Source organism: Mytilus trossulus, chromosome 9 (genome assembly GCF_036588685.1).
Source record: "Mytilus trossulus isolate FHL-02 chromosome 9, PNRI_Mtr1.1.1.hap1, whole genome shotgun sequence".
NCBI classification, from domain to species: Eukaryota; Metazoa; Mollusca; class Bivalvia; order Mytilida; family Mytilidae; genus Mytilus; species Mytilus trossulus.
Genome location: NC_086381.1, coordinates 50,305,849 through 50,327,931, shown reverse-complemented (window position 1 = coordinate 50,327,931; position 22,083 = coordinate 50,305,849). Strand labels below are relative to the sequence as shown.

At 33.2% G+C, this 22,083-nt stretch overlaps 1 protein-coding gene across 7 annotated transcripts; it reads right to left on the bottom strand.

Moving 5' to 3' along the window:
* Positions 1 to 1,904: 1,904 nt before the first annotated feature.
* LOC134683067 (uncharacterized) lies at positions 1,905 to 18,829 on the bottom strand. Of its 7 annotated transcripts, none has more exons than XM_063542113.1 (3): positions 14,498 to 14,621; positions 11,138 to 11,190; positions 1,905 to 3,642 (listed from the first exon to the last, which is right to left on the bottom strand). In XM_063542113.1, exons 2-3 carry the CDS (start codon positions 11,143 to 11,145, stop codon positions 1,986 to 1,988), a joined length of 1,665 nt encoding a protein of 554 aa, XP_063398183.1. In that variant the 5' UTR covers positions 11,146 to 11,190; positions 14,498 to 14,621; the 3' UTR covers positions 1,905 to 1,985. The 7 variants fall into 7 exon arrangements, with proteins under 7 accessions (XP_063398183.1, XP_063398184.1, XP_063398189.1 ...); XM_063542114.1 differs by lacking the exon at positions 14,498 to 14,621 and adding an exon at positions 18,722 to 18,784 and having other exon boundaries at positions 1,906 to 3,642; XM_063542118.1 differs by lacking the exon at positions 14,498 to 14,621 and adding an exon at positions 18,779 to 18,829 and having other exon boundaries at positions 1,938 to 3,642; positions 11,127 to 11,190.
* Between the last annotated feature and the right edge of the window lie 3,254 nt (positions 18,830 to 22,083).

Below are 22,083 nucleotides of genomic sequence, written 5' to 3'. Positions count from 1 at the left end.
TATCAGCAACAATAGCGGTCACGTGACCATGAAAATTCTTTAAAAATACAAATGAGACAAACCTCATTGTTATTCACTAAATACCACTGTCGTGATAAAAACTTATTGACCCAATTAATCTTTGATATACATAGCTTTAACTCGTCAAAACTTACGCATCATCTCAAAGTCCTTTATTATTTATTTTATCTTCAAACATGAAGTTTGTGTGACTAATTGTCAAGTCTCCTGAACTAAAAATGATGGACTGAATTTAAATTTAATAAAGCATCTCATTGAGACTAACACTCGATATGAATATATTGCCAATAGAATTTTAAATACGCAAACGTCTTGTTTTAGTAAAAATAATGGTTTATGGGATCACTACATGTCGAATTTCTTTTTACACACTTCTAATAATGTTTAATGCAAAAACATATATGTAGGACTCTGAACCGCGATGGTACTCCGAACCGAGATGGTCACGCTGAGATGCGATGGTTTGACGCCGAAGAGCGTTTTTGATCACGCTGAAGTGTTATGGTGGCGTTGTGATGCTATCTTGTTTATGATAACGTCGAAGTGCGATGGTTGTAACGCTGAAGTGCGATGGTTTACTCAAACTACATTTTCAATGCTTTTTACCTTGGACCTTCTATACAAACATCAGTTTGCTATATTATTATGAAAAATACTTCGTAAATTTTGAAAAATATCGCTTTAACGTCACATGACATCAGCGCCGCCACAAACCTGTCTGCAAATGTGTATTGACATTGTTATAATCGTCCAGTCCCTAGAAAGTCCCTGTCTTCGTGCCGATGTAGTAGTCAATGTGTATGTTAAGGCAGTCTTCCAATTTTTAAGATAATAAATGTTTTCTCAATTTCAATACTATGAAATACGGGGAGGATTGGTGGAAAGAGGAATCATGTAAACCTTCTGTTGCGATTTTTTATTTCGAAATCTACAAAAGGCTCCTTTTCACGTAGGATGGAGCGTGACATTCTCTAAAACATGTGGGTCCGTATATATATCCTTAGTATCATAATAAAACGGTGAACGAGGAACTCACGAGAGAAACAAAGAAAAGAAATATTATAAATAATGCAGAATTATGTCCAAATTTAGGAAATTAAAGTTGACGATCTCTCACTTAGTATGTAACCATAGATAATAATGAATATTAATTTATATATTAACTATTAAAAATACACTTTTATGATAATTGCACGCATTTAGGTTTTAAACTAGCAATCATGCATCAAATAGACTATCGCACTGCGGCGTAGACCATCGCACTTCAGTGTGACCATCGCATCATAGCGTCCCCATCGTACCTTCGAGTCCTACACATATTTTATACAATTTGAATAATACAGACTATTTTCTTAATCAAACATTACAGTTCTGACTAAAAAATATCCTACAGAAAAAGAATAAGTTTACTAGAAATGTTGACAGAAATTCTGAGAAAATTTATATTATTAATTTATTTCATTACTTGAATTTAACACAACGTATGTGTTATGTTTTTGTCACATATATTCGTTTTAATAACCACGTTGAATGTACAGGGCCTTCGAGTACTTTTTAATGTCTATATAGGCCACTTTTTTACATTTTCAATTGTTATATTATTATTATTAAAAGAATCATATCAATTAAAAAATGATTAATTTGAAAACAAAAATATTAGCAAGATAAAATTTATAATACAAATAAATATAAAAAATACAGGGTGTTAGTTCCATCGGAAACCAACATTCCCTACCAACAGTTCACATTGTGGTGAATATCAAGTGACCAACTAATGGTGTAAATATCAAACTGTCTTATAACATGTATAATGATAAAGAAAACACACTCAAATAAATACATTTTTTTTTTTATCGTAATGGTGTTATTTCCAAACGTATCAAACACATTTCCAATAATTATAATAAAAAATTATCAGTTATTATAAATTATATGTAATAAAATCCTCTGCATTGACAATATATCTAGGGTAATGTATACATGGCGACACTTTTTTTAATATCGTTGACAACCAGAAGTTGTTTTGTTTCCCTGTTGTGGCATAAACCCCACGGACCGTTTATTCCGTCATCCTTTGTCAGTATGATTTGATGATCCTTTCCATCAGATGATATTCTGTGTATATGTTGAGACCACATTCCACCTACATAAACATTACCCTTGTCATCTAAGTCGATACCATAAGGACCAATGAGATCAGAATGACTACAGAATATACTCTCCTGTCCGTCAGGTTTTACACTGTATACGTTATTGTCGTCTCCATTTCCTCTAGTATAGTAAATGTTGCTATTGTTGTCAATACAAAAGTTCTGTACCCTATTCTTTGTTTTTACACTACGTAGTATATTACCACTGATATCAATCTGACTAATAGTGTAGATTCCATCAAACGTCCATATCTGATCATTACTACATGACACAGCATAGCATCCTTGTCCTCCAGGTTCGATACATCTCCCTAAGACAAGTGTTGTTAGATCTAAGATCTTGAATCCTTTATGCCTTAAAGTAACTATTGCCTGATTATCGTCGACCATAGCGACATCCCATGGATTATGTTCTAATGTTATCATGTGAACATCATTCCCGTCATAGTCACATACATAGATGTGTGGTGAGTCGTAATGTAACAAGAGAAGTCTCTTTCCGGACACAAAACAACCGTTACTAATTTGAACTTTTGATCCTAATACTGATGTTAGAAACGAATAAGATCGTTGTATTTTGCCTTCCATTGACTTAACTGGTTCTTGTATTTGTTGTGAATTGTGTTGTAATGCGGGTATATGCATTTGATTTTCTGTAAGTGAAATCTTTCCTATAGACTTAAGTACAACGGGAAGATCGTTTGTATCAAATGGATCAAATTCTATTTTGTGTTGCTTATTGAGCTCGTTAATATTGGTTTCTTCTATGTGTGTTTTACTATTCATCAATTTGATTGTCTGAAATAAAAGTATTTCATTACTGATGGTTTCTATCGATGACAGTTCGTCTATCCATGTTGCTACTGCCTCAAGTCCTTTCTGTGTTTTATGTTTTGCCTCATCCATTTTGTGTTTGATTTTTTTGAACTGTTTATTCAATTCGTCTATGGTTTCCTTTTCAATTTGATCTAGATGATTGTTAATCTGTTGTCTGGTGGTAGATATCTGTTGGAGGAATTTATCTCTTTGCCTATCAAACTCTTTTTCATCTTTAGTTTGACACTTCAACAATTCAGGAAACATTTCGTTTAAATGATTGATTCTACTCTTAAGATCTGCAAGGGCGGTCCCACTTTTAACGCCTTTTGCTGCTCGATCTATGGAAATGATGGAATCACAGTTTTTATGGGTGTCGGACAAACAAAGATCACAGATGACCTTGTCATGCTGGGTACAGAACTGAGTGGTTCTTTGGTCGGTATGGACATCACAGTCTTTACTGATTTTCAGAATAGAAGAACTAAGATTACTGACCTGGTGAAGTGGTATTACTTTATGCGGCGGATTAAATTTTCTGTGTACCTTTGCGCATGTCTTACAAACTTCTTCTAGGCAGTCATTACACCATGCTTCAGCCTCGATTTTTTCGTCATCTCGTAAACATCCAGAACACAATTTTTTGTCTGTCATTCTAAAAAATAAAAAAAAAGACTACTGAATATATTTCGAATGATTTTTATTGTTGGAAAGAAAAGTGCAAACGGGATTTCGTTTTGAATTGTTATACGTTATGTCTTTTTCGAGCCTTTTGATAGGGGTGTGTTTTTTCTCAGTGGTGAATGTTTTACGCTTTGAATTTTCCTAACATCTACTTTATGTGGTATCTGGTGGACAGTTGTCTTATTGACATTTATATAACACTGCTGTATATCATATTGATAAATGTAAGTCTTGTTTCAGCCTTTTGTAGCTTTCTATGCAGTATGGATTTTGCTCATTAGTAAAGGTCTTACGGTGAAATTTGCTTTATAGCGAAACTTATATAAACTATTCAATCGGTTTCAACTCGATTAGTAAAATTGTTTGGAGCTGTTAAGTATAAGATTTAAGTCTTTTCTGGGTATGTCGGCCATGCTGACGACTAAACAAAAGAAAGCATTATATAGTATACAGAATTACTTCAAGTTGTCCAAATATTTTGAATCAAAAAATTTGGGGAAGTAAGGGACAACGGTTATCAAGCAATAATGCCTGGTCGTGCTTCTTGAAAGTTCTGGTCAAAGATTTTGATCCATTTTTTCTTTTTCTTTTTCTTTTGCATTATCTATTAGCTTCTTTCAATAAATATTAGTTCTTAATAATATTACAAAAAATCAATTTAAAGATCATATTATAAACTGAATATTTTGTACAAATAGTTCATGACAGTCATATGTAACCTCAAATTAAACAAAAATAATGCATATGTTATTCATAACTAAACGCATAGTTTTCATTATAAAACTTATGAACATATACTTGTTTCTGAAGAAAATTAATTGATTTGTCTACATTAAGATACAAAATGCACATGTTATTCAATATCCATGCTTCTTTGTAGATTGTTTTCTATAAGGTGACACTCGGTAAACTACGGTTTCAACACACGACAATTGATTACCTGCTATATTTTCACATCATAACAGACAGAAAAAACTAAAAAATTACGACTTTACGATACGTTTGCGTAAAAAATGATAAAATCGTGCACAGAAGATTAAGTTTCACTGGGGTAAAGCTGACGACCGTAACTGCATTCACGGTCATCCCAAGATGTCGGATGAAAAATTAGGTCAGTTTTTTTATTGTCTGTTAAGGTGTTTCTTCATCATTTTCTTTACAAAGCATACTTTGATACGATGTAAATTTATAAAAGATTCACACGGAAGTCACAAATCTCTACCGAGGAACGTGTATAAAACGGGAATTTGAATTTGAAAAATTCGCTAGGATGACCGTAAATCGTAATCGAGATGACCGTAACCGGATTAGTGATTCATAACAAGGCTGACCGTAATTGGTTAAAAGATGACCGTAAATTGTTAAGGATGACCGTAACTTTTAAAGGATGACCGTCAATTCTAAGAAATATTCATATTTGTATTCATAACTGTTTGTCGAGTTTGTCTCAATAGGGGTTCTTTTATCAGTTATAAATATGTTTTATCAATTTCTTTTCAACTATTTGCCGTATTTAGAGTTTATGGCAATGATAATAGTAAATTGCATATTTCTCGTAAATAATTAGATATTTAAAGAATGACTGTAATATTTTGTTTCTGTCTATGAAGAAAAAACATAAAAAAATTAAATTATTTATTGATAACAACGTTAAAATTGGAATACAAATCAAATATTTTATTTTTCCAATCAGGGTCCCAAAGCGGGCATTTATACAATTACCAATAATGAAAGTATATGCAACAAACATTGAAAATTATATAACGTGACAGATATTATAATAGACAAATGACAATAAATTTGTTCATCTGTATAGGAGACACCAATTAAAGGGACGGTGCTGTAGGATATACTGTTGATTGCGATAGGCAATAACAGCAATCCTCCTCGTGTCAGAAGCAGATGAACACAAATAAACAGAGAAACTGAATCCTGTCACTTAAATTTTTTTTTTTAAATAACAACAATAACTAATTTTGCGAAACATGGAATATAAATCTGCTATTTGCAGTGTTTAACCAAGAATATACACAACTCTTTTCATACAGTTGAGTTCTCACAAGACAGCAGCCGTAGCAATTTCTCTTGGGAATTTAAGTTAATGAAATTGGAACACGATTCAGATGTGATATAAATAGTTTCTGTCTTCGTTATATTTTGTGCAATAAAAGAGAAAATGAACTTCATTTTCAATATTACCAGAATTACATTGCTGACATACGGTCTAAGGTTTGGAGGAGTATCCTGGTATCGTTCTATTTTAATCTGCAAATGGTAAGATGACACCCTCAATTTTGTTAATGATATCCTACGCTAAAATTTTGTTAAGATATTTATAAAGATACTTTTTCGAAACCATAATTATCCTTAACTGTCACAAAAGTGCAGAGCTCTCCTTCTGATTTCTTGATCAGTTGATCCTTCCAAAATTTGTATGCACGTCTCTTTCAATATTTTCCTAATGGTATTATTTGAAATATTTTTCCCATCATTTAGATTTGCAAAACCAGGAAGAGTTTTTTAAATGTGTTGGAGAAAGCTATACCATGACGATTTATACTGAGAATATAGAGCTTTGAATGCTGGTATGCATCTTGTTATAAAGGAAATTATTCTTATTTTTTAGTCTAAGCCAATAATTCAAAACAGACCTCACTAATAAAAAGTACAGTGGAAACCGACCAAGTTAAAATAAGGCTGCACAATTTGTGTTTTTATTTGTGCCGACCAGAATGAATTTACAAAATTTACTGTGTAGCTTTTCACAAGTTAAATTTGAATACATTTTATTCATGCAAATTAGTTGGTTTCCATATCTAAATTTTGCTATCAAGGGATTGAATGAGCTCCAAATTTCACTTCCATATAGAGGAATAAGCTTAATAGCATGCTCAAAAACATGCATACAGTACTAGTTTATTTAGAGATAATATGCCTATTAATATTTACATGGTCTAGATATTTTTCCAAATAGTTGGGAAGGTCATTGATGAAAATCTTAAACAGGTTAGGACTTATGTTATCTCCTTGTATAACTCCAAACTGTGTAGGGAAGAATATAATACAAATTGACAGCGATGCGACGAAAAGTTGAAGAAAAAAAACCCATTGATCTAGCATAAGATTATCCAGCGGAATCAGATTAAAATCTTAACAGCTGCCTTGAAATATACAAACAGTCCATTGACAACACCGGATCCGATGGAACTGCAAAATTTATTCGGCATTCAGATGGTTTGACTGAGATTAAACCTTCCGTAACAAATGAAAAGCAATATGTTCAGTATAAAATATTCCATTAGATAAGGATTTCAATACGGAAATGAAGTCTTCGTATCGCCCTATCTCTTTTAGTTTTGCTTCAATATTTGGCAATAGTTCATAAATATAAAAAAAGATGTGGTATAATTGCTAATTAGACAACTCTCCAAAAAGACAATTCTCCACTGGAGACCAAAATGACACAAAAATCAACAACTATAGGTCACCGGACGGTCTTCATCAATGAGCAAACTTTACATACCGCATAGTCAGTATAAAAGGCCCCCTAAATAACAATGTAAAAGAAATTCAAACGAGAAAACTAACGACCTAATAAAGTTCATTTTTAATTCCGTTGGACACCCTTCTTGGACATAATCGCCACTGACTTTAAAATTGGAGGAACATCTTTTGAATGCTATAGTTAGTTCTTCTAAATTTATAATTTGGTTTTCACTTGTATAATTTAGATTTTTTACGGGTGCCCAATAATATATATGCAACACTATCGTGCAAAGCAGGTGCAACATATATACACCTGTTTCCTTTGGTTATAAGTTACAGGCAGGTTAAAATGTTTACATAGTAAGCACATTGTTTACAAGATAGCTCATGTTCAAAGCTAGCAAGATTCCTCTTTCATTCGGATACGATTTAATACAGTTGGTGAACTATGTATTTGAAGCAAGTCTTATTATTACCTATAGGATAATGTAGTCTTATAAATACGTTTTATACCAACACAATTAATTATTTGATACAAAAAAGGTAATACAAATACGGATATCTGTTAGAATCGATGGTCATCATTTATAAATTACGGTCATCCTTTACAAATTACGGTCATCTTTTTACCAATCACTGTCATCCTTGTTTTATGTTACGGTCATCTTGAAAATATTTTACTTACGATTTACGGTCATCTTAGCGATTTTTTTAAATCCAATTTCCTGTTTCGTACACATTTCTCGGTAGTAATATGTGATTTCCGTGTGATTCTTTTATACATTTACATCGTACCAATGTATGTTTTGTGAAGAAAATGCTTTAGAAAAACTTAAACAGACAATGCAAATACTGACCTAATTTTTCATCAGACATCTTGGGATGACCGTGAATGCAGTTACGGTCATCAGCTTTACCCCAGTGAAGTTTGTTATATATATGTTACAGGCATTTTCTATATTCAGGCAATAGGTAAAATAACTAAATTTTCAGGAAATTTATAAAATGCCTTACTTTGACAGGCATTATACAAAATGACTAAAATACCTAGTCATTTTGTAAAATGACAGAATTTTTTAAACAAAATTCAACAAATTGCCTGTTCAGTTTCAGGTAATTTGTAGAAGATTTCATTGAGACATATGACAAAAGTAGACACTAACACAATATCTTGCAAATAAGATAAGTAATGGATATCAGATAGTGAATTTATGATTATTTCTTAAAATGACAGGAGGCCAAACTGTTCTTTAATAGAACTTTCCAAACGATTCTTTAGAACGTCCAGAGAAAAGGAGGTTTGTTTATACAAATGACTGATTGTTTGCGTTCAGTAGCAAATATTGCATTTCTAAGACGACAATGATTTGGATATAATGCATTTGGGTTATTTCTGCAGTGGATTAATTTGGATAAAGGACAGAAATTACGGGCAGATCTGATTCAGTAAGTTAAAAGCTACAAACCAAAAAATACAAGTCAAACTAACAGTTGTACGTTTTCGTTTGTTTGTGTATTACATATTTGCTGTTCATTCATTTTTAAATATATAAACTAGGCCGTTAGTTTTCTCGTTTGAATCGTTTTATATTTGTCATTTCGGGGTCTCTTATAGCTGATTCTGCGGTATATGCTTTGCTCATTGTTGAAGGCCGTACGGTGATCTATAGTTGTTAATTTCTGTGTCATTTGGTCCCTGGTGGAGAGTTGTTTCATTGGTAATCATACCAGATCTTCTTTTTTATAACCATGATAATGTACTTTGAATCTTCTTGAAGCATACGAAAAAGAATATGTTCATGTGTGACGTGTGTGCTAATTGCGCAACCCAATGTTGTTGAATGTTAAGTGTTTTGTCAGAAATGGTAATGAAATTGCTTAATAAAGGATAATCCAGGTTTCTCCAAATTTGATCGAAGTGCCAAAAAAAGATTTTTGCGTTGATCAATGTATTTGACAATTATGTGATGTTTTGTTATTCAAACATTTTCAGAAATAATTCATAATTGTCGATTCTGTGCTTGTGTGAATTTGGAATACATTAGTAAAATGTATTCTTGATATTTTTACTCTTCTTTTTTTAATTCAGCATAATAAAACTGATCCAGTGTCAGTGTTCAAAGCATTTAATTTTTTTTTAACAGTTCATTCTTTAAGTTAATTTCAGGCATTCTGTAAAATCCCTATTACAAAATGCCTATCATTTTTTCCAGAGAAAAAATAGTCATTTTAGAAAATGTCTAAAGTTTTCAGGCATTTTACAAAATGCATCAATTTAGAAAATGCCTGTAACATCTACATGCATTGGTTCATGAATTGGATAAAAGTGATTTTTTACCAGTCACTGGTTTTATATGACTTTAAACAAGATCATACTTATCAAATTATGTTGACAACGATACAATATATAGTTGATATTTGATCAGCAGTATCCTTCTAGAGAGAAAACGGTACTATTTATTCTGCCATAGGCGACAATACTACAATTTTTTAAATATACCACTTTTTATAATATAAACTTGGATAAAACAGTTATGTGTGGTGTTGGTACTTTATTATTTTGTTTTAAAAATTGACTAGAACACACCGCGAAATCGCGGGCATATACAGCGTGTGAACGTAGGATGATTTTTTGTAAAATATATTATGTATGAAGAATTTCATAAATGGTATCAAAAGCCCTCTCCCTGGACAATCCATCAGTGCTTTTTCTTTTGAGAGCATTAACATGCCGATGGTAGGATATGAGTCTTGTCAGACTAAGACCGACTAAGGCTAATTTGAGGGTTGGTTGGAGGGGTCCTAATCCTGAAATCCCGGGCTTAAAAACATGAAATCTCGAGATGCAGAATTTATATCTCGAAATCCCGAATATATTCCCCGATCCCGACGTCGCGAAAAAAATCATGCCTCCCTCTAATCTGTACCCTACTTAACAATATTTTTTCATTCCTCATTTATGGGCATTATGTTTTCTAGTTTATCCGTGCGTGTGTTCGTTCGTTTGTTCGTCCGTCCGTCTGTCCCGCTTCAGGTTTAAGTTTTTGGTCGAGGTAGTGTTTAATGAAGGCATCCGTTTACTATGCCGGGACACATTCTTGTTTCCACATGTTTAACTTATTTGAATATATATGCAACTGGTATGACCCCTTAAATAGTAAACATTTCAAAGAAAACTGACAGAATACAGAGATTCTCTATATATTAAAGTAACTTAGTAGTATTATCTTAGTTTACATGTAGATAAACGCGAAAAATAATTGTGGTATAATAGTTGTAATTCTTGCGATCTAACCACCAGGATATGGAGAACGCTCTGATTGGCTTCTTATTTTTTTCTTTTTTGTTATCTATCATACGATTGGTTGTTCTTGTGCATGTTCCAAACAGAAAGTCTCGTCTGACTAAAAGTCAGTCTGACGATGGAATCAATGTCCGGACTCTTTCTTTGTCGTTTTTCTCCAAAAATAACTCAATCTGAATAATTATAAGAATGGATGTCAAATGCGACTTTGCATGTTACCTATAGAACATAGAAACATGAGGATAAATTTATCGTGGAAGGAAGAGAAGCGACACACAAAATGAGGTCTTCTCGTTTAATAGTATAGAAGCCAAATAGTCTCATGACCAACTTCCGACGGAACTTGTTTATTTTATCCATGCCCACCGTCATTTTACTAAAAAAAAATATGAAATTTTAGAAGTCTTTTCGAATGATTTTCTAGAAAATATTTCAATAGGTTTCAAAATTTATATTGTAAATTTACACACTGCAGTTATTCATAGATAAATGAAAAAATATATTGTACTCTTAAACCCAATCACAGCGCTCCTAGGTTGACTTCCTTCACCTGTCTTGGATACACAAAAGGCCAACCTAATACTGGGAAAATGTAATAGTACCGTTTTCCCTAGAACAGAAACCATATATATCTGGTCTCATTTAAAATATAAAATATTTCTTACGTTGACTTTACTTCTTCATATATCAGTGATGATTTCCTTCTAGGTTAACGTGTATCTTACACATCTGTAAAAGTAGAGTATAGAGTATTGAGCATTAATCTAACTAGAGACTCTAGAGAGCCAGTGTCACTCACATGTATGTGTGCATCGTTGATAATATATATTGTACCCCGAGACAAGGACAACTTCCCTGTGATAAGCAGAGGGAAGTAGTACCATCAATGGTTTACAATGAACTTGCTATTGTCCGAACAAACAGTAACTACTTCTTTTATTTTTCAGAAAGAAACTTCCATATATTTCATGACAATATTTAGATAATCTATTTGTTTTGTCACATTTACAACTGTTCCAAATGATATATTTTTGTTAACCCATCATTTTTTTAATTTGAAGCGCACGTTTAAATTTTTACTAATTTATCCATATTGACGTCATGACCATTTGACGGTGTCAATGCAAATATGAAAAAAAAGTCAGACGATTTCCCGAAAAAGACTTTTTTTTAATTTTTAACTGGTTAGTAATATTTTTTTTGCAGGCAATGTCGTCCAAATAGTAAATATATTCTGCTTTGTTTTTATACAGAAAATGCATAATGAGATATGATAATAGGACTTATATTCTGTTTATTTTTTATTTATTTGAGTGACTATCTGTCTTAAAAAACTTCGCAAAAATATGGTAAAAAAATATCGTCATTAAGGAGAAGCCACATCAAACAAACAGTCATCAGACGATTTAAGTCATGTTGAATTATTTGTTGATTTCATTGTTTTAGTCAATTCTAAGTCTCTCTGTCTTTAACAGTTTTCAAAATAAAGACAATTACACACACACTGGTTTAAAGAGTCATTACAGACCAATTACCCGAATACGGAGACGATTGGTGATTTCAGCCTTAAATTGAATTGTAGATCTTGTTTTCCTGTTTTTTTGTTTTGTTTATTTAAGTTTTGTCTTTCTATTACAGTTTAAAGATAAAAGAAAAAAAAGAAAAAAATGGGCATCAAAAACATTTAAGGGAACTAAGAGTTTATTTACTCCAATAAATTTCGAATTTGAATATAATTGCAGATCTTGTCTTGCTAGTCATGTTTTGCTTGTTAAAGTTTTAACTGTCTATTGTACAAGTAGTTTTAAGGTAAAGACTAAAAACACAAAATATCATGGACAAGAAACACACCAATGAAAATTAACTCTAAAAGGAGTCGACAAACAATATCGGGTTTTAACTTAATTGCAGATCTTGTCTTTCTTGTCATGTTTTGCTTATTAAAGTCGTTTAAGGGCAATAACTCATTTAAGGGCAAAAACTCATGATTGATACCTAGGTATCATCAATTCAAATATATTTTCTAGTCAAGAAGTTTCAAGATAAACTTGCATTTTACTCCTAGGTTTTATGCTAAACCAAATCTGAAGTATTGGTTGACACGTGACGTCATTGGATACAACTTCCCTAATAGCCATTTTTGAAAAGTTTGACAAATTAGCCTTTTCTGATCCAGAGGTGAAGATTCTGTTAAAAAATAAAGAACGACCATAGACGAGGGACATTTTCTATGGATTTGGTCAGAAGTTAAAATAAATACGAAAAAACTTTTAAAAACTTAAGTTTTAAAACAGTTTCAAAGTATGGTTTGTTTAACAAGAGTGCACACGCTGAAATGTCTCGCCTTCTTTACTAATCATTGTTATTATGTTGATAGTCCTAAATTTAAAGCTTTAATAATTACATTAGATGCAAGTTTCATTATAATACGTTATTCTGATTGGCTAACATGTTATTCCGTAAACAATTGCATCAGACAATAACATTTATCATGCATGATGACACGAGGTCCCACAAAAAAGTCCAGGTGAATTAAATAAAACTGGATAAAAATCGTGTTTTCATGATTTTAGCTTAAAAAATGTAATTATAAGTATTGAATACTTCTTTTTGAAACTTTATAGGGTTGTAAAAGCGTTGACCGTGCGTACATTTTTAGAATGAAGCGCTTCCGCGCTTCATACAAAATGTACTTCGGTCAACGCTTTTACCACCCAATAAATTTACAAAAAGAAGCATTCAATTCTTAATTACAACCGTCACATACACTTACAAATGTAACATTAACCAAGAAACTAAACATTGACCCATGAACCATAAAAATTGGGTCATAGTCAGATGAACCATGCCAGAAGACATGTACAGCTAGCAATTCTTCCTTACAATATATAGTTTAATTATTGCTTATAGATTAAGAAAAACAGACCAAAACACCAAAACTTAACACTTAGCAATGAACCGTGAAAAGGAGGTCAAGATCAAATTAAACCTGCGCGACTAACATATACATGATATAGGTCTTAAAATATTTCCATACACCAAATATAGTTGACCTATTGCATACAGTGTTAGATAAAAAAAAAAAAAAAGACTCAAAAACATAATTTGACCACTGAACCATGAAAATGAGGTCAAGGTCAGATGATACCTGCCAGCTAGACATGTACACCCTACAATCATTCCATAAACCAAATATAGAAGACTAATTGCATACAGTATAAGAAAAAAAGACCAAAACACAAAAACTTAACTATAACCACTGAACCATGAAAATGAGGTGAAGGTCAAATGACACCTGCCAGTTGGACATGTACACCTTACAGTGCTTCCATACACCAAATATACTAGACCTATTGCTTATAGTATCTGAGATATGGACATAACTACCAAAACTTAACCTTGTTCACTGATCCATGAAATGAGGTCGAGGTCAAGTGTAAAAATGTCTGACGGGCATAAGGACCGTGCAAGGAACGCACAAACCAAATATAGTTATCCTATTACTTATAATAAGAGAGAATTTAACATTACAAAACATCTTAACTTTTTTTTCCAGTAAGTCACTGAACCATGAAAATGAGGTCAAGGACATTGGACAAGTGACTTAAGGAAACTTCGTAACATGAGGCATTCGTATACAAAGTATGATGCATCCAGGTCTTCCACCTCCTAAAATATAAAGCTTTTAAGTTATAAGCTAACATCACTGCCGCCGCCGCCGCTGGATCACTATCCCTATGTCGAGCTTTCTGCGACAAAAGTTGCAGGCTCAACAAAAAACTACACTTAGTGAAGACAAGAAATCAACCAAAACTCAGTAGGTGCATACCAACTATTAATTGTGTTGACTGGAAGAGATTTGATTCTTCAGGTCATCGTATATTCAATGTGTACTAGTATATTTTCTTAGCAACGACTAAATACTTCAATAGGTTGTTGTTTTAAAGCCAGTGTGAGGGTATAAAATCACGTGAATAATTTTTCTATTGTTAAAAAGTCATGTTATGAATTAAAAAAGGGATTAATGTATTCTTACCGTCATTGTTCAACCCAAATTACAAAATGTCGAACGTGGAAGTTATGTATAACGTACCGTATCGATTGAGTTCTTTAAATAGCAGCGTGGATATACAATGGACACAGGTAGTTTAACACGTATGTTTAATTTTAGTTTCAGAAAACTGGTATTAAATCATTTGACCTACTTTATACTCTAAATCAGATTGATTACCTTCTCCCTCGTTTCACTCCTCCGAAAATAAAAATAATCTTAATTAAATTTCGTAGAAACAAACAAACACAATTTAGTATTGTGCAATCGTTACAAGATCGTTTTTAGTTATAACAACTTATTAATAAATATATACGATCATCCAAAAATAAATAATGAAATTTAACCATACACAAGTTAATTCTAAACGAAAAGGTTTCATAAAAGAGGGACGAAAGATATCAAAGGGACAGTCAAACTCATAAATCGAAAATACACTGACAACGCAATGGCTAAAGATGAAAAAGTCAATCAGACAAACTAGAAAACTAAAGAATAAACAACACGAACCCCACCATAAATGATATAAGTGACGGTTACACGGGATATAGCATAAACACAAGACTTTGTCCTTACAATCTCGCAACGCACGTTTTGGTCAAACGTACATTAAAATTTCTTTATATATTGACACTAAAATTGTTCGTGCAGATAGGAATTCAAAGAGTTTTACCCTATATCATTTAAATATTGAAAGAGCATTAAGTGAGTATATCATGTACAACGTATGACCGTAAAGAAATATAAATCTTTGAGACCGTGGAGACTGATTAAAGAGCGAAGTCCAGGGTGTTCAAAATGATCAATCAAATATTGAACAAGATGCTCCGCAGGGCGCAGCTATATACGACCGCAGAGGTTGAACCCTGAACGGTTGGGGCAAGTATGGACACAACATTCAAGCTGGATACAGCTCTAAATTTGGATTGTGATTAAATAGTTGACACAGCATAGGTTTCTGACACAGAATGAATGTGGTCTAATGAACTTAAAATTTTTGTTTTGCCTTTGAGCAATTCACTATGCTGTTGAATATTAATCCTCTCAAAAAAATGTTTGATGAAATTTCTTTTTATTTATGAAATTTAAATGAGAAAAATTGATATAATAATTTTAGATCCTGATTTAGACCAACTTGAAAACTGGGCCCATAATAAAAAAATCTAAGTACATGTTTGGATTCAGCATATCAAAGAACCCCAAGAATTCATTTTTTGTCAAAATCAAACTAAGTTTGATTTTGGACCAGTTGGACTTTAATGTAGACCAATTTGAAAACGGGACCAAAAATTAGGAATCTACATACACAGTTAGATTTGGCATATCAAAGAACCCCATTTATTAAATTTTTGATGAAATCAAACAAAGTTTGATTTTGGACCCTAATTTGGACCAGCTTGAAAACTGGGCCAATAATCAAAAATCTAAGTACAATTTTAGATTCAGCATATCAAAGAACCCCAAGAATTCATTTTTTGTCAAAATCAAACTAAGTTTAATTTTGGACCCTTTGGACCTTAATGTAGACCAATTTGAAAACGATACCAAAAAATTAAGAATCTCCAAACACAGTTAGATTCGGCATATCAAAGAACCCCAATTATTCAATTTTTGATGAAATTAAACAAAGTTTAATTTTCGGTACTTTTGGGCCACTTATTCCTAAACTGTTAGGACCAAAGCTTCCAAAATCAATACCAACCTTCCTTTTGTGGTCATAAACCTTGGCTTAAATTTCATAGATTTCTATTTACTTATTACTAAAGTTATGGTGCAAAAACCAAAAAAAATGCTTATTTGGACCCCTTTTTGGCCCCTAATTCCTAAAATGTTGGGATCAAAACTCCCAAAATCAATACCAATCTTCCTTTTGAGGTCATACACCTTCTGATTAAATTTCAAAGATTTCCATTCACTTATACTAAAGTTATGGTGCAAAAAAGTTGATTCAACTACTATTCTATACAAAGAAAAATAACTCCAATTAATTTCTATTTACTTAAAAACCAAGAAAAATGTTTATTTGGACCTCTTTTGGCCCCTAATTCCTAAACTGTTAAAACCTTCCTTTTGAGGTTATAAACCTTGTGTCAAAATTTCATAGATTTCTATTTACTTAAACTAAAGTTACTGTGCGAAAAAAAAGAATATGCTTATTTTGGCCCTTTTTGGCCCCTAATTCCTTATTCGGACGACGACGACACAGACGACGACGACACAGACGACGACGCCAACGTGATAGCAATATACGACGAAAATTTTTCAAATTTTGCGGTCGTATAAAAACCATAATGTAAAACGTTGGACCATTCAGAAATGTAAATCTATGAGACTGAATAACAAGAGGCTGTCACAACGACAAAAAAACGGATTTATTAGCATTGATGTGTGTCCTGGCAATATCACAAGAACCATTACTGATGATTGGTGAAAGTGAAAATCGTCAATATCAAATTTGATCTCTATTTTGTCATCAGTATCAACATATTAAAATTTGAAAAGCTTAGATTGAATGGTTTGTGAGTAAATGCAACAACATGAATGGAAACACCATTTTAGGATCTTTCAAGAACCATAACTCCTGAACGGTAAAAGTCAAAATCGTCATTATTGAACTTGACCTCTATTTTGTCATCAGTAACAACATATTAAAATTTGAAAAAAAGCCTTGGTTGAATGGTTCATGAGAAAATGCACGGACACGACTGGAAACACCATTTTTCAATCTTTCAAGAACCATAACTCCTGAACGGTAAAAGTCAAAATCGTCATTATTGTACTTGACCTCCATTTTGTCACCAGTAACAACATATTAAAATTTGGGAAGCTTTTGTAGAACAGTTCATGCGTAAATGCACGGACACGACTGGAAACGCCATTTTCAATCTTTCAAGAACCATAACTCCTGAACGGTAAAAGTCAAAATGGCCATTATTGAACTTGACCTTCATTTAGTTGTCAGTAACAACATATTAAAATTTTAAAAGCTTTGGTTGAACGGTTCATGAGTTAATGCACGGACAACATTTGATTGCCGCCCGCCCGCCCGCCCGCCCTGTCGCCCGCCCGCCGAGCATCCCCAATTTAATAACCGACATTTTTGTCACAAAAATCCGGTTAAAAAGTCCAGGGTGCTGAAATGATAACACATCATCAAATATTTCATTGCTATATGAATTCTTTAACCAGCCTTTGCTTACAAAAATCTGTTGTATGCGATCCTGATGAAGATAACTTAATATGATTACGTGCATGTCCCAAGTCAGAAGCCTGTAATCCAATTGCCGTTTATTGCTGTATATTATATTTTCTTTCTTTCGTTGTTTTATCTATATATCAGATATAGGCAGATGTGGTGTGAGTGCCAATGAGACAACTCTACGTCCAAACAAGAGGCCCATTTGCCACGTTTAAAATGGTTTATATTTGTCATTTTTGGGGGTCTTTATAGCTTCTAAAGATGTATGAATTTTAGCTCATTGCTTATGACCATACGGTTATCTTAAGTTGTTAATTTCTACGTCATTTGATTTCTGGAGGATTTTTTCTCATTGACAATCATACCATTTCTTATTTTTTTTAATGTAAAACAATGATGTGAACAACAGCACATATTATATAAAATAATCTTAAGGTACAAATTGTAAGTTGATAAGAAACATTTTGAAAAACGAAATGCATTGGAATATCAATAATCCGATCATTGATATCAGTCCTCAAAGGTTTAAAACTACACAAATTGAAGTGAAGAAAGTGACTATGCTTCACCCGAGTAGGTTAAATCTATAAAGTACATAACATGACTGGACTACAATACAAATAAAAAGGAGAACATATAGGACAGAGAAACACACGAATAATAGCTAACACAAGGCACAAGGTTTAAAATTTAATACGCAAGACGTGCGTTTCGTCCACACAAATCTAACCAGTGACGCTCAGATGAAAAAAGTTCGAAAACCAAAACAAGTACAAAGTTGAACAGCAAACAAAAACTCAGGTTCATAATAGTGTGTTGACTAGAAGAAATTTTGTTTCTTCAGGTCATCGAATATTCAATGTGTACTAATATTTCCTTAGCAACGACTAAATACTTCAATACATGTTGTTGGTTTTGCAGCGAGCGTGAGAGTATACGACCACGTGAATATTTATTTTATTGTTAACAAGTCATTTTATGAATTAAAAAGGATATAAATGTATTCTTACCGTCGTAGTTCAACCCAAATTACAAAATGGCGGACGAGGAAGTTATTTCTAACTTACCGAATCGATCGTGTTCTTTAAATAGCGCTGCGGCGTGGATATACAACTGACATGGGTATTTTAACACGAATGTTTCAGAAAACCGATATTAAATCATTTTACCTACTTTATATTCTAAATCAGATGACTTATCTTCTCCCTCGTTTAACTCCTCCGAAAATAAAAAGATTTCTTAATTAAATTTCGTAGAAATAACCAAACACAATTTAGTGTTGTGCTTTTAATTATAACAACTTAATAAATATTATATGTATTCAAACATACATAAATGCATCAAATTTTACCATGCATAAGTTGATACTAAACGAAAATATTACATAAATGACAGTTATATGGGATATAGCATACAAACAAGACTTTGTCCTTACAATCGTGTAACGAACGTCAAAAGTGCATTAAAATTTCATTATATATTGACCACAAAAATCTTCCAGGCAGAAAGGAATCCAATGGATATTACCCTATCAAATATTGAAAAACATAATGTAAATAAAATTGAGAATGGAAATGGGGAAGGTGTCAAAGAGACAACAACCCGACCATAGAGAAGACAACAGTAGAAGGTCACCAACAGGTCTTCAATGCAGCGGGAAATTCCCGCACCTGGAGGCGTCCTTCAGGTGGCCCCTAAACAAATATATATATACAATTTCAGTGATAATGAACTCCATACTAAACTCCAAATTGTATTCAAGAAACTAAAATCAAAAATAATACGAGACTAACAAAGGCCAGAGGCTTCTGACTTGGGACAGGCGGACAAATGCGGCGGGGTTAAACATGTTTATGAGCTCTCAACCCTCCCCCTATTACTCTAGCCAATGCAGAAAAGTAAACGCAATAACAATACGCACATTAAAATTCAGTTCAAGAGAAGTCCGAGTCTGATGTCAGAAGATGTAACCAAAGACCAAGAAAAATCTGTTTTGGAGCGTTCCTGAAGTAGATAAATAAAAAAGTGCTTCAGACGCATATAATTTATAAAGTGTTGATTTTTATTTTCAAAGCCTTCTTCTCTAATAACCTTAGACAGGTTCATTTGCTAGATTTACTTACTGGAGTTGTGACGCCATGATTGAAGCTGTTACTGTTCTCCATGTATATACGTTTTGGAAATAAGAACGTACTCTATGTATTAATGGTGAAGTATACCTTCAGAGATTTCGTTTACCCTAATTACTTGAAACCTTTGCTAAATTCTTCATAGATACCAAGATTTGGTTTAGAAAATTGGCTGTACCTGTTAAACTTATTTAAAACAGAATATCACATTTGTTGTCCAGAAATTTCGATACGATCCGGATAAATTTTAATAATTCTAAAAGCTTATCAACACTGGAATTAGATCTTTGAATACGGATTTATAGGTATAACTGTTGTCTTTGAAATAAGCGAACTAAGATAAAATTAAATCTTATTGTATACGAATAAGCACACTCAAAGCTCTACAATGTATCGATACTTGTATCTTGGTATTACACAAACTCTTGTTTTTCTCGAACTGTAAATGACGTCTGTGTGCTAAACCTATTGAAAGTTTGATTTGTACATGTTGTACTGATCGATATTTTACTCAGATGCGTGATGTACTAAGTGTCTTTTTTGTTTGGATGTATAGATATCCGTGCACGTCTGGTTAGTCCGCGATTACTCTGACGTTCGACGGCTGTTTTGCCAGACAGGTAGGTGAAACTTACATAAATAAAGAGCTAAATGAAAAATGAAGAGATTGATGCTCGATTTATATATTTCCAAGGCCCTCAGTCGGCTCCAGAAGGGACGAAGAAGCGCATCTTTTTGGGGTGGGAAAATATCCACTTTTTGATATGGGACGAGCTCTGACGTCCCACGGCCCCAGCTTGTCTGGCAAAACAGCCGTCGGACGTCAGAGTAATCTCAGACTAGTCTGGTTTGTGTTTTGTCATAGTTTTGGTTACTACCACTGGGTCGATGCCTCTGCTGGTGGACTATTAGTCCCCGAGGGTATCACCAGCCCAGTAGCCAGTACTTCGGTACTGGCATGAAAATACGGATTGTTTGTGTTATTAAAATTTGCTGTTACAAAATATTAGAAATTATTATAAATTAAGGAATGTATCTCCCTCATGCAAAGCTCTGATTCCTTTCACGGATTTGGCTATACTTTTTGGACCTTTTGGATTATAGCTCTTCATCTTCTTTATAAACTTTGGATTTCAAATATTTTAGCCACGAGCATCACTGAAGAGACATGTATTGTCGAAATGCGCATCTGGTGCAAGAAAATTAGTACCGTTCATTTTATTACTACCACTGGGTCGATGCCTCTGCTGGTGGACTATTAGTCCCCGAGGGTATCACCAGCCCAGTAGCCAGTACTTCGGTACTGGCATGAAAATACGGATTTTTTATGTTATTAAAATTTGCTGTTACAAAATATTAGAAATTATTATAAATTAAGGAATGTATCTCCCTCATGCAAAGCTCTGATTCCTTTCACGGATTTGGCTATACTTTTTGGACCTTTTGGATTATAGCTCTTCATCTTCTTTATAAACTTTGGATTTCAAATATTTTGGCCACGAGCATCACTGAAGAGACATGTATTGTCGAAATGCGCATCTGGTGCAAGAAAATTAGTACCGTTCATTTTGTTACTACCACTGGGTCGATGCCTCTGCTGGTGGACTATAAGTCCCCGAGGGTATCACCAGCCCAGTAGCCAGTACTTCGGTACTGGCATGAAAATACGGATTTTTTATGTTATTAAAATTTGCTGTTACAAAATATTAGAAATTATTATAAATTAAGGAATGTATCTCCCTCATGCAAAGCTCTGATTCCTTTCACGGATTTGGCTATACTTTTTGGACCTTTTGGATTATAGCTCTTCATCTTCTTTATAAACTTTGGATTTCAAATATATTGGCAACGAGCATCACTGAAGAGACATGTATTGTCGAAATGCGCATCTGGTGCAAGAAAATTAGTACCGTTCATTTTATTTGGTCTCATGAGTTATGCGAATTTCAACTGATTATATACTGTGTTACTATGTTGTATTCTTAAACCACTATCCCAGGGAAGGGAAAGAGTTATTGCGCCAGCAAAATTTTTTAACCATTCCACATTCTGTACGTGCATGTCCCAAGTCATAAGCCTGTAATTCAATTGATGAGTATTGCTGTATATTATATTTGTTGTTCTTTCATTGTTTTGTTTACAGATCAGATAAAGGAAGATGTGGTGTGAGTTCCAATGAGACAACTCTCCATCCAAATAACAGGCCTATCTTCCACGTTTTAAATGGTTTACATTTGTCATTT